At 38.4% G+C, this 21,265-nt stretch overlaps 1 protein-coding gene across 2 annotated transcripts in view; it reads right to left on the reverse strand.

Annotated features, from left to right (window-relative positions):
* POLA1 (DNA polymerase alpha 1, catalytic subunit) overlaps window positions 1–21,265 on the reverse strand; it is a 193,338-nt gene that overhangs the window by 168,098 nt on the left and 3,975 nt on the right. Inside the window, exons 5-17 of one of the 2 annotated variants that reach the window (XM_030476397.1) lie at window positions 20,802–20,917; window positions 20,488–20,550; window positions 18,943–19,041; window positions 16,876–17,071; window positions 16,480–16,645; window positions 15,393–15,568; window positions 11,877–11,989; window positions 11,302–11,418; window positions 4,562–4,636; window positions 3,216–3,354; window positions 2,260–2,417; window positions 1,019–1,103; window positions 195–256 (exon numbers count right to left, since the gene is read on the reverse strand). In XM_030476397.1, coding sequence (XP_030332257.1) covers window positions 195–256; window positions 1,019–1,103; window positions 2,260–2,417; window positions 3,216–3,354; window positions 4,562–4,636; window positions 11,302–11,418; window positions 11,877–11,989; window positions 15,393–15,568; window positions 16,480–16,645; window positions 16,876–17,071; window positions 18,943–19,041; window positions 20,488–20,550; window positions 20,802–20,917 — 1,565 coding nt within the window. Of the gene's footprint in view, window positions 1–194; window positions 257–1,018; window positions 1,104–2,259; window positions 2,418–3,215; window positions 3,355–4,561; window positions 4,637–11,301; window positions 11,419–11,876; window positions 11,990–15,392; window positions 15,569–16,479; window positions 16,655–16,875; window positions 17,072–18,942; window positions 19,042–20,487; window positions 20,551–20,801; window positions 20,918–21,265 lie in introns of both variants that reach the window. The other variant, XM_030476396.1, reaches the window with a different exon arrangement.

Genomic DNA, 21,265 nt, shown 5'->3' on the forward strand with positions numbered 1-21,265 from the left:
ACCACACAGAGCACACCCCTCTGCCTTTACAAACAACACAGAATAAATACCTAAATTTAGGTTTGCAGAGTGGGAAACTAATGAAACAATCATACCATTCCTCTGAATATTTCTCTTACACAACTTACCCAAAGCAACATGAAGTTAGTATTTTAAAAGGTACTGCAATCAGAAGGCTAACAAAATGAAATTACCTTCCTTTTGATACCTTCTTTGAAGTCATAAGGAAAAATGCAATCGTTCGGTTTGGAAACAACTGCAAAAGAAGTTATATTTGTTCTTATATACAAATTCTTAATTATATATTTCCCGTAAGCACCCATTCACAACAAAGGGAGATAAGGAAAACTAACTTATAATTCTAAAAATCTAGCCTTATGTGAATACTTGTCTTAAAACCTGAGTGATTAATAAAGCATTAAACAACTTTAATCATTCATAATTATGAATTCATAATTAACAATAACTATGGCCCTCAGCTTCCAAAGAACCTGCTCTCACAAGGATTCAGCGCTCTTTCAGCTGAGGTCTGAATCTCAAGGTTCATCTGATCTTAATAAACTTGTTTATAAATAAATATGACTTGTTTATTTTTAAAATTCTGTTCAGAAGAACCGAAAAATAACTAAGTGACAGTAAATAAATGGTCTAAATCAATGGGTCAAGTAATCCAACAGAACCCATGATGAAGTAAAACTAATAAAAATGATAAGAAACTGCATAGAGCAGGGTTACTTCATCTCTAAGTAAGAGTTTTTCAATAAAGTCTTTAATAAAATGTCAGTAACCAGTGAAGTTAAAAACAGGGAGAAAAGCCTGCTTGGGAGGTGAAACTTTGCTATTTTACCTATTCTAAGCTATTACTGCTGGAGTGACAGAAATCAAAGAAAGCAAGCAAACAAAAACCACACAAAAAACCCCCCCCACACACCACAAACGACTCACAACCAAAAACCACAACAAAAGAAAACCTCGGAAGGAATTATTTTTCTACTCCTAAACTGTTCCAAATACGTACCACAAAAGTGTGTCTGAAAAGGAGGCTGAGGTGGAGCCTTATCCAAAGGGAATTTCTGATGAACCAGAGCTGCAAGAGCCACAACCTATACCAAGGAGATACAGAACACACAACTTCATAAACTTAACTACTGGCAAACCCCATTTTTCCCATTCATTTTTTTAATTAGTTTCATCACCTATTTTCTCTTGTTTCTACAAAAGATCACCTTTTACAAATACAAATAGTTAAAAAGAAGAAAAGTTATCAAATTATCTCAAATAAAATAAAGCAGAACTTACTCCTAAACGATTACCTTAGAAATTCAAGAAGGAAAATAATTCATTTGGAAAACTGCTTTTATCAAATTTTGTTCTGAATCTGAAAAGACCGCACAATTTAAAGTATTCTCTATGAAGTGCAGGGGAGATGTGAGAAAGGCAGGACATGCAGAGAAGCCTTGCCTCCAGCAGGGCTGCCCCTGAGCAAGCAGTCAAGATTGCCAAGCCAAGAGGTTTGAGCATTTAGAAGCTATTAGCTCTACTGATGTTTCTGCTTGCTTTGCTGGCAGGAATGTCCTGGCTCCCCAGACGCTGGTCAGGAAAACCCAACAGAAGACAAAGCAGTCAGGCTTCCATTAAATTAGCCAGAAACAACTCTCCTTTCCTATTAGTGAATGCTAAATCCCTTCCTAAGCTAGGGAGACATAGGCACCTTTATCTGTTTTTTAATGTAACTACAATTTGTAATCTGCAGTCTACAACTGAGAACGGCCACCTACATCTCTCCTCTTCTCTGACAAAATGAAAGATCTCACAGCAGAGTAGCAGGTGCTACAAGATTTAGACCAATTTCTCAATCTATTTCAAAATCAGTTTTATCAGCACTACAACCTGGTCATTTTATCTAGAACCTATGATTAGCTCTACCAAAAAAAAAAATAATAATCTACTAACAGCTGTTCTGGGACAGTCTCATTTATAACTGTTATGCACAACAGACAAAAAAGAAGGCTTAAAAAAAATATGTAGGATCTGCTGTCACAGTAAATATTCTCACCAAAGAGCCGCCCTGAACCCACAGTTCTCATGGTGGTGAGACCTCCGTAAAAATTTCTTTGAAAAGCCCGCAGCACATACAAGTTTATTGAACAGTAAATATAGTTAGGTATGTTTTACCAGGTGAAGTTCTTCCAGGCCTTGGAAAATCTTTAGTATACGCCAAAAAACAAAACCAAACCAAAATGAGAGCAGATTACATACCTCGTTCTGGTGAGTCTTTGGGTTCTGAGTGGTCTTCATGCTGAGGGACATGACCACAAGAGGAGGAGGAGGAGAAATATCTTTAACCACATTCACCAAGCCAGGCTTCATGGCCACAGCTTCCACCTTACACCAGCTGACCAACTGATTTGAAGGCTCTGAGGAAAAAAGCATGAACCACCCTCATTCTTGTGGGATCCACAAGTAAAGCTTCTCTAATGGCACTGTTGCACAGAGCATGTCCTTTTAACGTTTTGCCCTTGTGGGACAGTCTAAGACCTAGACTAATCCTGCCCAATTTTTTGGTAACTCCTTGGGCCCTGACACCCCAGTCAGAAGCCTAGTCACACTAGGGGCAATATGGAATATGCGGCACACACTGAACAGAGGGCTCTAACCAAGCCAAAATAAGGTGGCATAACCACCTGTAAGTGGTGCATGCCCATTCATGAGGCAGAAGGGATTTCAAACTAAAAAAGCTTCACATCACAAACTTTTTGAAGTACCAGAAAAAGTAACAACAAACAACAAACTAATATCCAAACAAAAGAGACATCAAGCAACAGTTTGTTCTTACAAACATACCTTTTCAGAAAAAAACATGACTCTTTAAGTTATCAAGAGAAGAAAGAGAGATACATTTCTAGGAAACTAACTTTAGCTTTACGTGGCTTTAGGGTATGCGCATGCTAGGCACTGCAGGGTTCCCTCTCACTGACATTCCAATTTATAATCTCATCTGTACAATGTGCAACTTTATATGGATAGAGGTCTCAAAAAATAAAGGAAGAGTAAGTTACAATTTGTACTAGATAATGAAAATTGCACAGATAAATTGCAAGGTCAATTTATAAAATTATAATTTATCAGTACAATTTAGATTTCCCCTCATCCCCCCAATCTATAATTATGCGTGTTTTCCAGCAACCAAGTATTTCACGTGCAAACCACCATACGTGGATTTTTTATTTCCAGCCAGCATGGTCCTTTGATCTTCCTACTCATCAAGAGAAGTTCCAGACTAGAGGTGTTAGTTCCAAACACATGAGAAAATGTTTGTCCTTTCAGATCTTGGGGAAGACGAGGGTAATCAGCCTAACAAGTAACAGAGCAATGAGTCATTTCACCCCACAGAAGACTTCAAGGTGGACACACTATATTCAGACAGCACCGTAACAAAACTACACAACACCCAAAATCACTGTAATTTCCCACAAGCAAAGCTTTAACCCATAACACCTTACAGTAATTGAAGAAATTACACTATTGACTCAACTTAAATAGGTGCATAACAAAATCAGGACAGTAATGTAAAAATGCACTGAAGCTAAAGCTCTTCATCCATACTGGATGTGAGACAGAAATATTATCATCAGCCAAGACTACAATAATGTTCAGTGACCATTTTAATACAGAAACTGCTCATGTTGTCAACTTAATTAGATAGTTACAGCTTTAATCTTGTCTGTCATATAAAGACTGGATAAAGTGTTTTTGCACAGCTAAATTAAAATTCGAGACAGCTAGCAAATCTCTATGGGATGCTGCTTTTGCACCTAGAACTAGTATTAAAAAAAATGGTTTAAAAAGGCATTATCCCAGCAACTGACCCCAAGATGTTCAAGACTGCTAAGGCTCTTGCATATGAAACCAAATCAAGTATTTTTGCTAATGAGTAACAGCTATTGATGTTCTTATGGGAATTTTTTTCCAACCTTTGCTGCTCAATTTTAAAGCTCTTCAACAAATCTTTCTCAACCACCTGCTATTTGCAAGAGCCACATAAGCAGAGACAACAGCTGTACTCTGGACATGGATTAAAAAAAAAAAACCCAAAATATTTAAGGGTAGTAAGTTAAAATATCTTAGCGTACTTTGGGCCCTGATCCAGTACAGCTAAAGGGCTGTCCAGCCAGTATCCACTGATTCAGTGGCAAGGCAATATAAAATAAGGCAGGATAATTGGGAATACACATTGTTGTAAATCAATAAGCAAATTCTAATCGGGGAGAAGGTGGGAGGAAGGCAGTAGTTGTAGGAAGTATTTTTTCCTCCTCATGCTTTATTTACACAAATAGAGCCAACACTAACAAATCAGTGTTATAGGTTGCCTGGTAATGAACTGTTTTTGTTAAGGACTAACCAATGTACAAATGATAAACCTCTAATTACAAGACAATGAGCAACTAACTGCACACTGTAACAGAGGTACAGCCACTAGCTACTAAAGATCAAATCAAATAAAATTATTAACTGGGTAAGAAAGCAGGTTATGGTCTTTCATCAGATTAACTATACTCACCAAATATTTGATTTCCAAATACTCAGATTTTGCAGGAACATCCGGGATCTCAAAAGCATAGTATTTTTCCACTTTCTATATAAAACAGAGATATTTTTTCAGTATCTCCCAACTGAATATTTATTCTGTCCAATAAGGAAGCTAATGAAAAAGGCCAGCTGAAACATACATCTCAAATACCATGGGCTTGATCATATATTACCAATTCTGCAACTCATTATAACCATCTAAAGATAGCAAGAACATTATAAGAACGTAATAACAGTGCCTGTATTTAATCTCTTCAGGCTTTCTTAGCATGAAGAGTTTCTACAGAACTGATTTGCAAGTATACTAACCATTACAAAACAAAAAACATACAAGCTTAATAGCTATGAAACTCTGTAAATTCACCAGCTTCAGAGATACTCATGAGAACTGTTGGTTGCAGCCCACCACAAAATTCACCAAATGACTGAGATGGAAAGGCATCTCCAAAGACTGTCTAGTACAGCCACCTGTTCAGAGCTGGGTCACCCACAGCAGGTTGCTCAGGGCCCTCTCCAGTTTGAATATGCCAAGGATGGAGACTCCAAAGCTTCTCTGGGTGACCTGTGCCAGTGCCTGTTGTCCCTTAAAGTAAAAAAGTGGTTTATGTTCTGATAAGTTTCATGTGTTCCAAATGCTCCTGTACTCCACTGGGCATCAATGAGAAGAATCCACCTGCAACATCTTTACTCCTCCCCAAGATGTTTATACACAGCGACAAGATTTCCACCACCAAACCCTCACCCCAAACCTTTTCTTCTCCAGGCTGAGCAGTCCCAGTCTCTCAGCCTCTCCTCATATGACAGCTGCTCCAGGCCCTGTAATTATCTTTGTGGTCCTGTGCTGGACTTGCTCCAGCATGTGCATGCCTTTCTCTGTTATTCAGTGCAGCCAGTTTTCAGTCCATCTCACTGTCCACATACCTAGCCCGTACTTCATCAGTTTGTCTTTGAGGATGCTATGGGAGACAGTGTTCAAAGCCTTACTAAAGTCGAAATAAACAGCAACTGTTGTCCCCTTGTCCACCAAGCCATTCATCTCTTCACAGAAGGCTACCAGCTCAATTAAACATTACTTTCCCTCTGTAAATCCACATCAAACACTGCCAAGCACCTTCTTGTGCTTTGTGTGTCTGAAAAAGGTGATCGAGTTGTTGCTCCACCATCTTTTCCTAGGCCTTAAGGTGAGGCTGACCAGCCTCTAGTTCGCTGGAACCTCCTCCTCTCTGCTCATCTTGAGGACAGCTTTGACACTTGCTTTTTTCCAGTTCTTGGGAACCTACTCTGATCAACATGATCTTTTAAAGATAATCAAGCATGGCCTCACAACGACATTGGCCAGCTCCTTCTGCACTCATGGGTGCATCCCATCAGGTCTCATGCATGTGCATCTGTCCAATTTGTTTAAATGTTCCCTAACCTGATCCTTCTCCACCCACGACAAGTCTTCTTTGCTTCAGGCTTTCCTTCTGGTTCTCTTGGAGTCAGGGATTGCTGAAGGATGGACTTACCAGTAAAGACCAAGGTGAAGAAGACATTGAGTATTTCTGTTTTTCCATGCCCTTCATCACCACATTCTCTGTCCCTTTCAGCAGCAGGCCCACATTTTCCCCTAGTCTTCCTGTACCTATAGAAGCCTTTTCGACTGCTCTTTGCCTCTCTCACCAGATTCAACTCTAGGTGGGCTTTGGGTTTCTTTTTTCCATCACGATGACACCTCCATTAGTCTGCCCTATAATCCGGACCCATAAGCTCTTGGCCATGCTCTTCGGGTATGGAGCCCAGGGCTCCATGCATTCTCACTGCTCTGACATGTAAAAGGGACTCCCCCTCCTCACCATCCAGTCTGTCCTTCTGAGGCACACCCTATCCCACCATGTGTCTGTGATCCCAATGAGATCATAGCCCTGTAACTGCACACAGTTCCACCTTTTGCACTGCATGCTTTAGTGTACCAGCACTTCAGAGAGGCACCCAAGAGAGCTGATTTCCCAACCATCTGCCAGCTCTTTATTACATGCTTAGAACAGAATCATTTCTATGACAGTATTGTATTTTTCATTTTGAGTGACTTGGATTTTACTAGAAAGGAGCTGAGTTTGTTTACGTATCTCTAACAAAGATAGTTAAAGCAGCCTCAAGTTCAGTACAACTTTACTGAAAGTACCACTTCTGCTTTCTTCAAGGACAGTAAGGATTTTCTACAACATGCACAGCTTGACAGTTTCTAAGAATAAGTATCTACACTTTCCAAATAACTACAATATCCTGTGCAACAATGCTATGGTACCTGATGAAATGTCCTGCTCTATCCTGTAACACATATGCTTGGCCCTGTCATACTTCACAAACCATGTACACCACTGTAACATATTATTACGTTATGCCATAACTATGCTAGAACATTACTCTTACTACAAGAATTCCTAGAATTAAAAGGCATATTTTCACTGGATAGTGCACTAAGTTCAGCACATCATACATAGATTCAGCATTACATACCGCTAGAGTAAATTTAGTAGGAAAAAACAAAATCACCATAAATTGGAATAAAATTTACAAATAAACAAAATACATGCAGTTAGGTAAACTCGTTATTTTGTTTTAGGGTTGGGTGGTTTGTTTTGTTTAGGGCTTTTTTTTTAGGATCAGCAGTAACTCAGAGCACTAGAATGAGCAGTTAAGCTTGGTACTTCTCACAACACTGCATTTTAAGGCTGCAAATCCTGGCTGGGAGAGAAGAGGGCCCTCTGCTATAAATAGGAAGAAGGCAAATCCAGAAACAACTATGGCATCAACAGACAAATGGAAACAGTAACCTACCAAGTAATATAACTTGGTACAAGAGCACCGCTGTGAAGTCAGAACAGCATTACAAATTAGCATGCAAATGTAGATCTGAACTGTTGAGCCAAAGCAGCACCTCACATGAGCAGCACATCATAACAGTAACATAACAATGGCAATGCACTGCTTTTAGCATATATTACTGGTGCCCTCCCTCTTTTTTTTTTTTTTTTTTTTTAATTTGAAAAACCCTCTCAGGCTTCAAACAAGTCCTTGTTGAAAACGCAAGCTGAACATGGTGTAAAAATAGTATGCTGCAGTGATTCATCTGCATTATTCCACAGAGCTCAGCTCAATTACACAAGCGTCTGGTCATAACTGCAGTGAATGAATGCTTTGCTGCAGAGTAATCTGCCCTTCAAGTGGCCCTTCAGAGAGCAGTGATTAGCTGCTAAGTTCCTAAGTGGAGTAAGGCTGCTTTCAAATTGATTTGTGAAGACTTGCTAACTTGGCAGCAGTGCAACCCATTGAAGCCACAATTAGCAGCAGGTGCAGGAGGAAATGATACAGCTTAAGTGTATCTGTTCGCAAGAACAGTTTGGTGCTGGCAAGGCCAAGATGGATGCACACACACACACAGAGAACAACCTGTCTCAGTGTATAAACACTGGCTCTCTCTGCATCATCACAAAACTGGGCATTCTGAATAACTTGCATGGCAGGTACGCTGGTAATCTTTCTGATTTCTAGCTCATGAAGGATAAGAGCTTCTCAGTTTCACAGTACTATGCCAAAACCGAGACTTCGTGTGACTCTGAGTGCATTGCTCACAAGTGCTCTGCTCACCTAAGCAATATTGCCATTAGCTTTTTACAACTCTTTCAAAACACCAACCCTTTAGAACACAGTAGCGGAACACTGGCTGCATATCGCAGAACAGGGGAGTTCTGTGAAGAACTAAAGCATATTAGCTTTTACAGTCACCATTGTACAGAGACGACTTCTTGAAGCATTCACTCAGCTGAGTGCCAATACCATTTCAATCTGAGACCTCTGCACAACCCATAGAAGCACAGAAGCAAAGGCTGTATATAATGACACATCTCTGGTGGTATGACTGAAATGTAAAGAAAGATGATGACTCCTTATGAAAACAGATTAATAAGGTATATAACCAGGCAAACCGAGGTCTCTCAGGAAGGAACAAAAGAAAAGGATTGTGCAGTAATGGGACAACGTCACTACTTCCACAATTATCTTGCAGGCAAAAGGACGCCCTGCTGCAAAGATGCAAGCCTGGCCAGACCTGGTGCCACTTGTTCAATTTTGTGTTAAGCTGGAATAGCTGAGTTACTGTAATACTTTCCTTGAATAACCCTGCAAAGGCCTCACCAACAGCCTTGCTCTCCAATACTATCTTTTCTTTTACCTCCCACATTACTTTCGCCATACCCTCCTGGTAGCTCCAGTTCTCATTAAACCCTTCTAGGATAGTTACTGCAACTATCAAAATCAGCAGAATGCTGAATAACCTTCTACCATGTTAGTAAAATTCAGTTTACGGAAGAGTTCAATGAATTCAAACAGAAATTGAATTCTTACTGTTACCAGAAACAATTCTGGTACATTATTTCACAACTTCTCTGCACCCCCAACTATCCTAACTTATTCATTAATTAAATTTATAAATTTGTTTCTTTTGCTGAAACTGCCCTTTGAATAGCCTTCTTGCTGCTCATCACCTTTTAGTGTTTTTAGAGAGCAAAAAGGTCTTAGTGCTAGTCTGCACTTTACTAGAGAAAAAAAAAAAAATAAAGCTCTTTCATAGTTATCTCTGGTATAACTGAATCTCCTTTTGTCTCATCCTTCTAATTACCATCTTTTGTACCTATTGTAGCTTGAGTTAATCTTTCCTCATAAGGGTGATCTAGTGTTAAGATTATTCTAGGTAAGGTCTGAACAGTGCATTTGTGGTGCTACTTCCCTACTCCTGCTAAGGATTCCTACTCTGTAACACCCAGGGACCCCAGGTGCACTGTAGCCATGTGTCCAGACAACAAAGTTGGGTCTTTCACCCCAAACTCTGTGTAAGCTCAGTAAAAATTTGATAAGCTTTGAATTAACATCAGAAATAACAGTTCGAATACTTCCTACATATGTTTTACCTTGATTTTTAAAAGCCAAGGTTAAACTATGTTACTCCGTTACCTCACTCACACTATTCTTCCGTAGAACACCATGGAACAGACGGAGGTTTCCTTAGATTCTGTTAGCAGATCTGCATTTCTTCAAAGGCATCTCCCCCTCCTTCCATCCCTGGAGTACAAGTGTTTGTATCCTCTTTTTTAATGAGGAATTTATTTGCCCTGAGTTTCCTCCCTCATTCCTGAAAGGATCTTTGAACAGTGAGCTATTACAAACTTGGTTTTTTACCTATTGTTGAATTTATTCATTTCCGATCCCCATACATAATAATGAAGTTATAATCACCTATACAAGAGAAATAACACTGAGAAAACTGAAAAAGCTAAATTTGCATCAAAGTATTGAGAGACAAAATAAGCTAGTACCAAAGAAAAAAAAAGTTTTACAAAGTACTAATGATGTAAATAATGCACTAAGCTACACACTGATGAAAAGATGACATCTTGCATGAATTTGTCATTTGAGAAACACTGATCATGTTTTCACTTTACCAACGTGAACTTTCAGAATTACGCTAGCTTTGGATTGTGTGACCTCCTGGGGGTCTTTCCAACCATTACCATATTAATTACCATATAAACTTGGTTTTATTTTCCCTTACTTCCGTTCTGTTAAATTCCATTCTTCCTGCATTTTTACTTGCCATCGATTTCCTGATCAATCATTCAGGAACAAATCCTGACAAGACACAAGACTGCCAACCTGGGAAAAGTTACAACTGATCCCACACTGAGTAATGACAATGAAAGCCAGCTTTGTCAGATATGTTATTTCAAGAAACAGAAAAGTTTCCGTGCACTTCACTCTGAACAAATCTTTTCCTCTAACTTACATGTTAGCCGTGACCTTTCCCCACACAAACTCCCCAACAGACAAATGCTTTGTGTAAATGAACAAGAAAGCTTTCTCACACTAGAAAACTAATTCACTCCAAATCTGCAACAATACCAGCGGTATCAGCTCTTTTCCTGCAGGCTTATTACAAGTATTATATTACTATATGTGCAAATTTCCCATTAAAACAAGATTTTGTTTTTTTCAATGTTCTTTTTAGGATTTGTTGAGCAAACAGAACACAGCAAAATAATACTGTAAGATTACTGCCCGTAACTGTAAGCCAAGAACAGCTTAAGTTTCAAGACTGGATGACAGTCCTCATAACTTGTTACCTCCTGTAGAAACACACTATGACAACCCATGCTCCAAACAGCAAGGGTGAGAAGCAGCATGAGACATGCCAAAAGATAAAGTTCAATATGACATCTGGTCAAGTGCAAAGATGGTCTAATCCCAGTGTACCGACCTATCTGCTGGACAACACAATCTTTCATTTGAAACTTGAACACCATGAGCTGATACCCAGGCTTTAGGTATTAGAACATTTATCTGTTCTGTATTCCCAAAAACAGCTCAGCAAGCAAGAAAGGCAGCCTGACACTCAACCCAGTTTCAAAGAAGCTGATGAATGAGTAGTTCCAAAAGCAGCATGTTTAAACTTCTGGTGAAACAATCACGTTGGAGATTCACCATTCTTAAAGGATTATGGATATTTCATAAGACACTGGGATAGTTTTTTACAAGCAAATATGCTTACATGTGTCATTGTCAGGAGTTATGAATTTGTGCTTCAGCATAACCTCCCCTACTGGACGGTGTTTCAACAGACTTCCCACCTCACCAGCCACAACAGAAAACTACGAAGTAGGATGCTTGTAGACAAACCTTGGATTTGAACTTCATGATCTTATACTTGGGTGAAATGCAGTCATTAAATTCCTTGAAAACACTCATTATAGTTACTGGAGTCTCCGTCTCTTTGCCAGTAGACAGGTCCATTTCCTCAAAAACACAAGTCAGGTTTTACAAATTAACAAAAAATGCCAGCAGACATGACCAATATGTTGAATTTTGCTTTGCTATTATGAATGAGGTATCTCTTCTTTAACAGAAAACTACAATGCAATCAGCCAAGAAAACACAAATTTAAAAAACACTGTTTGAAACAGAGTGTTTAAAAAGCACGAAGTTTTCTAATAATACTTCAAGACAATTTTATTTCCTAAGCAGCAAGTGTAAAGGCAACAATTTGTCTGCAGTTGTTAGGGTCAGGGGGGAAGCAACAACTTTCTACTCTGCATCTCACGTGATATACCATGTATTCATTGCACTCAACTTTACCACCTACATCAGACAACACCGGCTTCAACAGTTCCCATAAACACAATACTAGGAGTCATAACCTGCTATAAGCAGCATGAAAGGTACTTATGTTTGACATGCTTAAAAGATACACTTACTGTTTCACGTGGCAGTAGATAAACAGTTCTCTCAATATTTTTCACTGTCACACAGCAGCTGACATAGGTGTTTGCAGATTCAATCCACACTTTCCCAAACAAAAATACCACACCTAGGGAAGCAGGGCAGAGCATAAAATTCAATATGCAGTTCTTAAATTCATCATTCTTAATGTTGCTTAAAGCAGCTTATTACGTATTCTTGCACAGAAACACAACTTCTGGCTTAGGTCCTTGAGCAACAAATCTTTCTGATGCATCAGCACATTCTGAATTGTTTTAAACACCAGCTTTATAAATAGATACCTGGTTCATCATGCTCCTACCTCCAACACTACAGTAACAACTTGATATGTGAAATTCAAAATGGCATCACACAGTCTTAGAATCCTGTTCTGATATTCCATTTCTACCTATATTTGTTTGATAATTCATGGAAAGAGGAAGGAGAGAGAAGTCAGTGAAAACTGAAGATAATCAGAATGCCTGTGCTGCCAATCACTCCTGAAACGTGTTATCTACATTTTTTCATTCTTCAGCTAGACCAGTGCGATTAACTCATCTTTCCTACACTTCAGTAGTGGAGCTCAAGACTCTACTACTAAGAAAACCTGTAGAAATACATTCTGCAGAAAACAACTAGAAGCTGTAAAACAATTGTAAAAAGTTTTCCACTGACTATTTTTAACAAATGAGGACACCAAAAGATTTATGACATTGCAAGAAATTGTGGATGCTAAGACAGCAGTTGTAACCAAGATAGACATTCAGAAAGCCTATATAGAGCAGGACTAGCGCAACTGACTTCACTGTGGATCACATCATTATTGCACATGCATATCTCTGAGCCACAAAGAACTTACCATTAGCACAAAATGCTGCAAAATGCTAATCAAGTGATGTTAAACTTTGAAATAACACAGAGCAAAGCCAGCTGACTTTCACATACAGTTTGTGAATTACAAGTAAAATAAACTTCCAAGTACAACTCAAAAACTTGACTTCACCCAAGTTCCCTTCAAACTCCAAATAATTTGGAATTTGATTACAAAAGAAAGACACTCTTCCTACAGTACAATTACTATTGATGAAATCAGAAATATCAAAACTGAGACTGTCTCAGAAACAATGTTTCATATAGAGAAGATTTTGGAACCTGCATTTCTCCTTGGTCTGACAATGCACAAACAAGTCCTTGGTTAAGAGTTATAATTTATCTTTGCCATATGATCTATCAGATGTAAAGACACCTTTCTTACTCCAGTAGATCAAAGACAAATCAGTAAAGATGCACTAGGATGGATGACAGTCAGAGTGACAGGCTAAGAAAAACCATCTTTTGAGTGCTTGGAATAGATGTGAACAAGACTACTTTTGTCAAGGACAGAGAATACTGCAGTTTTGAAGATGATGAGAGCGAGGATACAAGCTTCAGCTGCACAAAGTATTTTAGAGATTTTAATACAGAGGCAATCTTCAAGATTTAGACAGTTTGAATAAAAGGATCTAGAAGGAGTTCAAATTACAGATCTAAGTGACAGGGAAGATGAAGTTCTTCTCCCCAGTGTTTTTTTTTTAAGTGATAAAACCCTCAGGTAGGTTTGTGTCATACAGAAAGATGAAACTATGGGAGAGACCACAAAACGGTAGTTGGTTGCTCGAACAGCTGGCAATATTAAGGGCATGGAGAAGTTAACCTGTCAGGGGCATACATACAAGCAGGTGAGGTAGAAGGAAGGATGCATGACCCAAAGATACAGTAAAAGGCTACCTGGATTGCAAAGACATATTTTGACAAACTCTAGCTTGGAAAAAATAAAAGGTCTGAATCCCCAGATTTCACAGAATCAGAGTAATTTAAGATGGAAGGAAGCTTTGGAGGTCACCTAGCCGAACACACACCACCCCCAGACACACTAAAAGCAGGGTTAACTTGAACAAGTTTTTCAGAAACATTTCATATGCAAAACCAAGAAATGAGAGAACTGGCATCAGGCCCTATCCCCTCTAAACCTGACTATGGAAAGAGGAAATTAAAAAATGGGTGTAAACCTTATCAAACACAGTCTGTGAAAAGAAAGATCATGCTATCAATGAAACAAAAGGCAACCCAAGTCAAGAGATAGGGAAAATGTCCTGCAGAGGGTAAAGAAAGGGCAGGTTTTATTCATTATTTCTTTAAAAGATTAATAGGATTACAATTCTCAAGTTCTCTGCCTAAGATAGTAGTGGGAATTATGAAAAGTAAGCCTCAAAAAAATCATTAAGTTTGAAAGAGTCTGATGATTATGCTATGGTATTTACTCTTCAGGCAGTGCATTTGACATCACAGCAAATGAGGCATAAACAAAGATCATGAACATGTTAAACAAAAAGCAGTACCAAAATTTTCCCTTCTACATTACTAATTGAAAACAGGTGCAGTCTTTATTATTCAATCCTGAAAAAGTCATAATGAGAAAAGAACACTCCTTGCATGCGAGAAACAGAAATCTTTTCATAATTAAGTTCCATTCAGCAAGTACTGACTAAGAAGACAAAAAAAAAAGGAAAAAGAACAATAGTGGGGTCTTTAAAAGTAGCAATTTTATATTAGAGCCATTGATTTCATCAAGATATCTATGATTATTATCACTCCCACCACCAAGCTGTTCAGCCCAGCAGAGTCTCATATTTAAGTTTGGCATCTCAGCTCAAAACAAAAGGTGTAACAGAGAAACACATCTGACTCAATGCTTACAGCATCAACACCAAAAAAAACTTCAACAACATATGGAAGAACCTTCCGGTAAACCTACATGAAGCACAAATTAGAATCCAAGATCCTAAAGCTGCTGAGGAAATGCAAAGACAGATGAGAAGTGCTTAGAGCAGATGTGAACATGAGTTCTTTTGTCAGGGCTGAGATTAGAACGCCGCAGTTTTGAAGACTGTGAGAGCTAGGATTCATACCTCAAGGGCACAAAGTATCTTAGGGCTGTTGATCCAGAGACAGTCTTCAAGATTTAGACAGTCTGAACAAAAGGATCTAGGTAGACCTTGTATTTTTCGGGCCACCTTCCTCCCTCGATAGATGTACCTTTCCTTCATACAAAATTGTGCAACTGCTACTGTACAAACTTTCTAACAATCCACCAGAATTTTAAGTTACATTTCCAGAAACAAGAAAAAAGAATGCTCAATTGTTGCACCACTGTGTAAGGGATTAACATCACCTTATTCCTAGAGGATACACGGTTTTAAGAAGGCCAATGCAATGGGTCACCAACAGTGAGAAGTGCTAGTAGCTCCCTTTGTACATCACTACTACTACACTAGACAAAGAGACAACATTCTCACTTCTCCCAGTCATAGTGCCCTGCACTGAGGACAGAGGTGAGGAAAATTAGGAGATGAATGCAAAAGTTGTAAAGCACAGAGAGACAGGGTATTTAGGCATAATTCAGGCAAGTCTGAAAATACCGGTTACACAGAAAGGATCAAAATGGCATTTTCTGCCTTTAAGTGAACAGTTACCTGGCTGACTGTACTGATCTTCATAAGCATCCAGCCAATAAAATCTCAAGACTTGATCATCATTTTCCCCATTCACAAGTGGAAGGAGGTTGGGGTCCAGCTGAATTTCTGCTGCTGCTAGATCAGCTTCATCCTCATCAACTCTGTCCCAATATGAGATATCTGGGAGAGAACTTCTGCAGGTTTTGCAGAAGAAGAAAGAAGAAACAAAAACGTGCCTTTACTATAACCACAACTGGTTTGTGCTTTTTTTTTTCTTCCCTATATTCTCACACTTTTTGTTGCTCTTTCCACTACCAAGCAACATTCCCAAAAGTTGGGTTTCCCCAGATTTCTTCTGAAAAGCAGGATGGAATGACAAAGAGAAAACCCCACATACAAGTATCATTCTCAGTACACAAAAACACAGGCTTTAAAAATCATTCACCTGGTATTTCAGCCTTTGTCATTCAAGCCTTTACAGAACAAATATATCCACCCATCTGTACAGTTGCTCAGTGGTAACAACAGATTATTTCAACAAAATTACCTTTTCAGTCATTAAATGTTTAAGTCTTTTTGATCATTCAAATTTTTACAGTTTAAAGTTATGGAAACATATGATTCAAAATTCTTCCAAATAATCAAGAACGACAGGGAAAAAAAACCCAACTTTTTTCCTATTTCCAAAGACACAGCTGTTCACCATGTGAAATTACTTTTAGTGACAATACTTCTAACAACAACTAACCTTATGAAATACCTTCACAGATGCTTAGAATAAGCATCATTAGCAATTCCTCATTTTTGCTTTTTGGCATCAAACTTCCGTTTTCAACACCTACACTGAGTCACCTCAGTGTACTGAAATGCGTTATGTCATGTGCTAAGCCCCCAAAACACCAAGTATTTTCCAATTAAGTAGCTATCTGCATGTTCAACATTACCATTTTAACACCACTATAAAAAAAAAATAATCACATAGCACTATTAGTATTCTGTCTATATCACAATTATCCCATTGGCAAAGACAAATATGAAAATAAATCTAAGGTTTATGGATACTGAAAGGCTTCCTGCTGGAAAAAAAAGAAAAAGAGATTCTTACAAGACAGATGTCTCTTTCTTCTCTGATTCCAGCTGCTCTGTCTTCTTTTCAATTTTGTTGTCTCTCTTCAAGCTTTCAGCTGTCTCAGGTATAGTTTCCACATGCTCTGCTTCCATAGGTTCATCAAAGTCCTCCTCATCAAAATCCATCATTCCTTGATCATCATCTGGAAGTGCTGCACATAGAACTTAAGGCTTGAATCATTAAAATGACACAATATATACTACAGCAGTATGTGTAAATAGCATACTATATGCATAAGCATATGCAGTATTAATGTACAAACAAAGTACCACATTTAACCTATCTAAGCATCAAATTACAATAAGAAGTGTTTTAGCACTAACACGTCTTATTTAAAGAGTTTCCAGAACTGGGTTTAGATTTCTTTTTGACCTTTAATAGCTTTCTCTCCTGTTGTCTTCACTATTCCCCCATCTTCTGTAGCTTTTTGCTCATACTTGGTATCCTCATTTTCAGAGACCATGGCAGATTTTGCTGCGTAATTGGGATGTTTAGGATGCAATGAAGCTGGAGGAAGAGTTTCCTTTCTGAGATGAGCAGGAGCTTTCTTTGATACAGGCATGATTACCTGAAAGACATTTCAGCCACGAGTTTAAAAAAAAATCTCTTAAGAGCATAAAAGGAGAAAAAATCCCAGCACTTACTGTTTACAAAATTAGTAACCAGGGCTAAAGGAAGAGTTCCAAATATTTTTCAGCATGATAGCTAAAACTCCTCAAGAGTAAACTTCAATTCTACACCATCATTCCTGCCGTGATGTGTTTCTACTATAATTTTAAAAAGCATTTTACAACAGGCCATGCATGACATTTGGTTAAGTTGGTGGTTACTTTCACTGTTTTCTCACATAACATTACTCCATTCCTAAACCAAAACCTCTGTGTCAACTGAGTATATGACTATCTATCTGCCAGGCAGGGACAGAGCCTGGAACAACCAGGGAAGACCAATATGGCAGTTTACACCTGTTCGTATCAGTAATGAGTTCAAGATGTCTACGGGACACCATGGGTCTAGAAAGCAGAGTGCTTCTCCACTGCATTTCTTCATGCTACAGACACGACAGGTAGAGTGAGGAAGACAAAGAAACTGCATTTCAGCATGCTGTGAAAGCCTGAGCTCTGAGGCAGCAAGCACTGAGTTTGTTTTCCAGACAGGATGCCACTACAGCAGCAGCTACAGAATCTCTTCTTAATGGACGATGTGTATGAAGCGGCCACCACCATCACTAACAACAGGTCTCTGCATCTACTGACCCTTAACCTATGGCAAGGTCCAAAACCTCTGTCTTCAGGGAAAGCTGTTATTGACAGACACAGAATTTAGCATTGAACACAATCATTTCTAGGGCTTTAATCTCAGTTCAGCTACCTCTACTGTGGCCAACACCAAATTCAGCCTGTCTCTTGCCTTAAACGGAAAGCAAACACAACTTAAGCTGCCTTCACCAACAATTTTTTGCTGTCTCAGCTGAATGAATTTATTCATACTTATACTTCTGCTCAGCTCCTGAAGTAGAATGCGTCACTCCCATGACACCTTTTATGTCCATTTATCATATTTTATTTTTATGTTTAAGCCTTTATTCTTCATCCTCTTCATCTGTTTCATTGTCCAAAATCTCTTAATTCCTCCTATGTCTGAGAATCGCTTTCCTTCTCAATGTTTCCTACAAAAGTGACCACTGTTTTGCACCCTAAGGACAAAGATCCTCTCTGACTATATATCCATTTTTTTCTATTTCAATTGCTTCTAGGCTCCAACACAGGTGTTGAATTGAGTGCCACTGGTGACCATTTTCAACATATGAGTTGTCACTATTACACAAGGTTTCACAAATCAGATTTGTGATCTTCTCCATTTGCCCTCTACAGACTCTTACCAAATACCTCGTTGTAAAGTCCTTTTCATTTACCAGAACTCTTAACAAAATGCTAGCCTTCCATCCTTAGCAGCTTGTCCTTCCTTTCACTCCAAAATCTTCCACTAGGGTAAACTCTACCCACAGCTTAAATTTTTCATTTGCTTTCCATTTCTCCAGAATGTGAGTTTCTTCTCCTTTTTCACACCCACAAGTACTCTTTTTTCTCCTTATTTCGCTTCCCATCACCCTTCCCTTGCCACAAGGGTCTTGTCCACTTTTAGGAAAAGAGACAAAGCAGAAGCACACCTTCACCTGATGCACCTAACATTATAAAAACAGTTTCAACTGTCAAATATAACGGCTGCATACTACTACCACTCTAAAAAGATTATAACTCTTTTTGTATGTATTAACATGGAAGGGGAAAATGGAAAAGAAATGAAGTTACACAGTAACGTTGCTAAGGAAGCTAATGAGAAAGGTAATTTCTAAAAGCAGAAGTAAAGCAATATTCAAATCAACCAAAATACAAATTAATACTTATTGATGAAAACTTTTTTGATCTTTTCCTTTACCTTAGGAGTTTGGGACTGCACAGAGAAAGGATTCAGTGAAACTCCAGCAGGCCTTTTCCTTTTCAGCATTATAATTGGTGGTGGACTTAGCTGAACAGTCTGAATATTGAAAGAAAAAAGAAAGTGAAGAGGTGTTATTTAGTGTCTTCTTTTGTCTTAGCTAGTAACATTTTCCATCAAAGAAAACACTGGTATTTCTTATTTGCCGAGAAAACATACCTCCTAATATTATCCAACTCAGTCACATAAAAAGGAAGAGCTATCTGACCAATCAACCCATGAAGACAGACACTAGATTTTTTTTGGTAAACAGTTTGAGACAAAAAATGCCATAAGTGGAACAGTTTTCAAACATGGGCATTTCAATAGCTAACCATGCCTTTGATGCATAAGCATCAGAATAACTGGTGGGGTGTTCTTCATGTCTGCTGAAACAGTAGTACGGAGCACACATGCCTTAAGAAAGGCAGAAGTGCTGTTTCAGCACTGTCATACTAGAGGAAAATCCATTCTAATTTATTTACATGTACAGGTATTTTATACTTATCAACAGCTAATAACAAAAGAAATTTTAGAAAACAAACAACAAAGCTGAAAAAAAAAAAAGCTACTTTTTAAGTGAATAGAAGCCCTAGTGCAATTATTTGCATCATTTTCCCTAATTGATGCTCCATAAATGACAGCATTAAAAAGCATTTGCTTAATGGTTTGAGGGGTTTTGATAGCCTAAGATGTTATAACTAATCAGATGTCATAGGGAAGAGTGAAATAGCAAGTGCACAAAACCAAGAGAACAACTTTACACTGGATCATCTATACCTCTCTTACTGCCCTGTAAAAATACATTATCCTTATTATGATACAACATATTTCATTTCAGTATCTCATCACTACAGCAGTTTCATGGTTTACACATGAGCAATTCATTTCAAGAAATCCTGCTATGGGGCATTAACTCATTGAAAAGTCATTCATGATGAGGAAGAGCCTTATTTGAGACAGTCCAACTGTGCTACAGTGGCCATCCTGCACTCCTAATTCTGAGGAAATGTTAATCTGGTTCTGTGTAGCAAACTGTGGAAAGCAGGAGGCAGACAGAAGTTCAGGCTCCATCATCTGCTGAAACAGTCCTCCCTCAGCTCCTCTCGTGAACCCCAACACACAAGATGGAAATACCTTGCAGTATACTGGGTGCAGCTTTGTGATACACCTATATGGCATACATGATTCAGATGCAGGTAAGTCCTGTTTCACTCCAAGCTGACTAAAACCTAGAAGGCTGCATTAGCACAGGCTCTACATCACATTAGTAGAAACCACCTCTAATCAGGAGATAATAGTTTGAGCTTATCAAGCCAATACAGTCATGCAACTTCTGCATGGTAGAGATGACAGGTAGACTGCATACATATGTGGAATATACCCAACAGATGTGCTATGAAAGAAATCAATCTCAGGTTTTACAAAGTCTTTATTTTCCTGATCCCACAGCAAGAAAAATTAATGGATTAAGGTGTTTCAGGCAAATTTTATTAATATACTTACTTCAGCATTAAGATCTTGAAGAATATCTCCTAGTAAATCATCTTTTGACAGGTCCACAGTTTTCTGTAAAGTAACGAATTAGCCAGTTCTTAATTATATGTGAAAACCCAACGAGGAGACCAGCAGCAAACAACTAAAGGGTTTTTACAAAACATACACAATATTTCCAGGAATGCTCCATACACAAGAGATTGTAATAGGAGTTTATGTCTTGCTAGACACAAGAAAATGAAATGAGCCCTTGTTTTATTCCACTCCCACTGAAACACTCCAAACAAGTTAGAAATCTTTAAATTCAGAATGTAAAAACTTACATCTGTGTTTTTCTTCCCAGCACTGGCTATAAACATAGACTTAATTGTGTTTGGCTTTGACACCACAGATTTTTTCACATTCTTTTTATCAACCGTAGATGTTTTGCCACGTTTTCCTACAGAAAAATATAAAATTGTGAGTCCTACATGAGAAAAGCTCAATGTTTAATGGTCCAGTTATTAGCATGAATAAGCCTACTTTTTCCACCTTTACACTGCTGGCTGAAATGAAGCCTAATCATCTGTCACTTGCTACCAGCTTTCTAATGGCTGTCATGCACACACAAAAAAAGCAAAACCCTATTAGCACCTAATCTAATATTAAATCCTATCTTTCCTGATCACATCAGAGATGCTCTTTGCATACTCAAGTTCATACTGCACAAAAAGGACCAAGACACTTTACATGGAAGGATCCCCAGAAAAAAGGAAAACAAAAAGCAAACAAAAAGAAGTGTCCAGAA

Source organism: Strigops habroptila, chromosome 2, assembly GCF_004027225.2.
Source record: "Strigops habroptila isolate Jane chromosome 2, bStrHab1.2.pri, whole genome shotgun sequence".
Taxonomy (NCBI): domain Eukaryota; kingdom Metazoa; phylum Chordata; class Aves; order Psittaciformes; family Psittacidae; genus Strigops; species Strigops habroptila.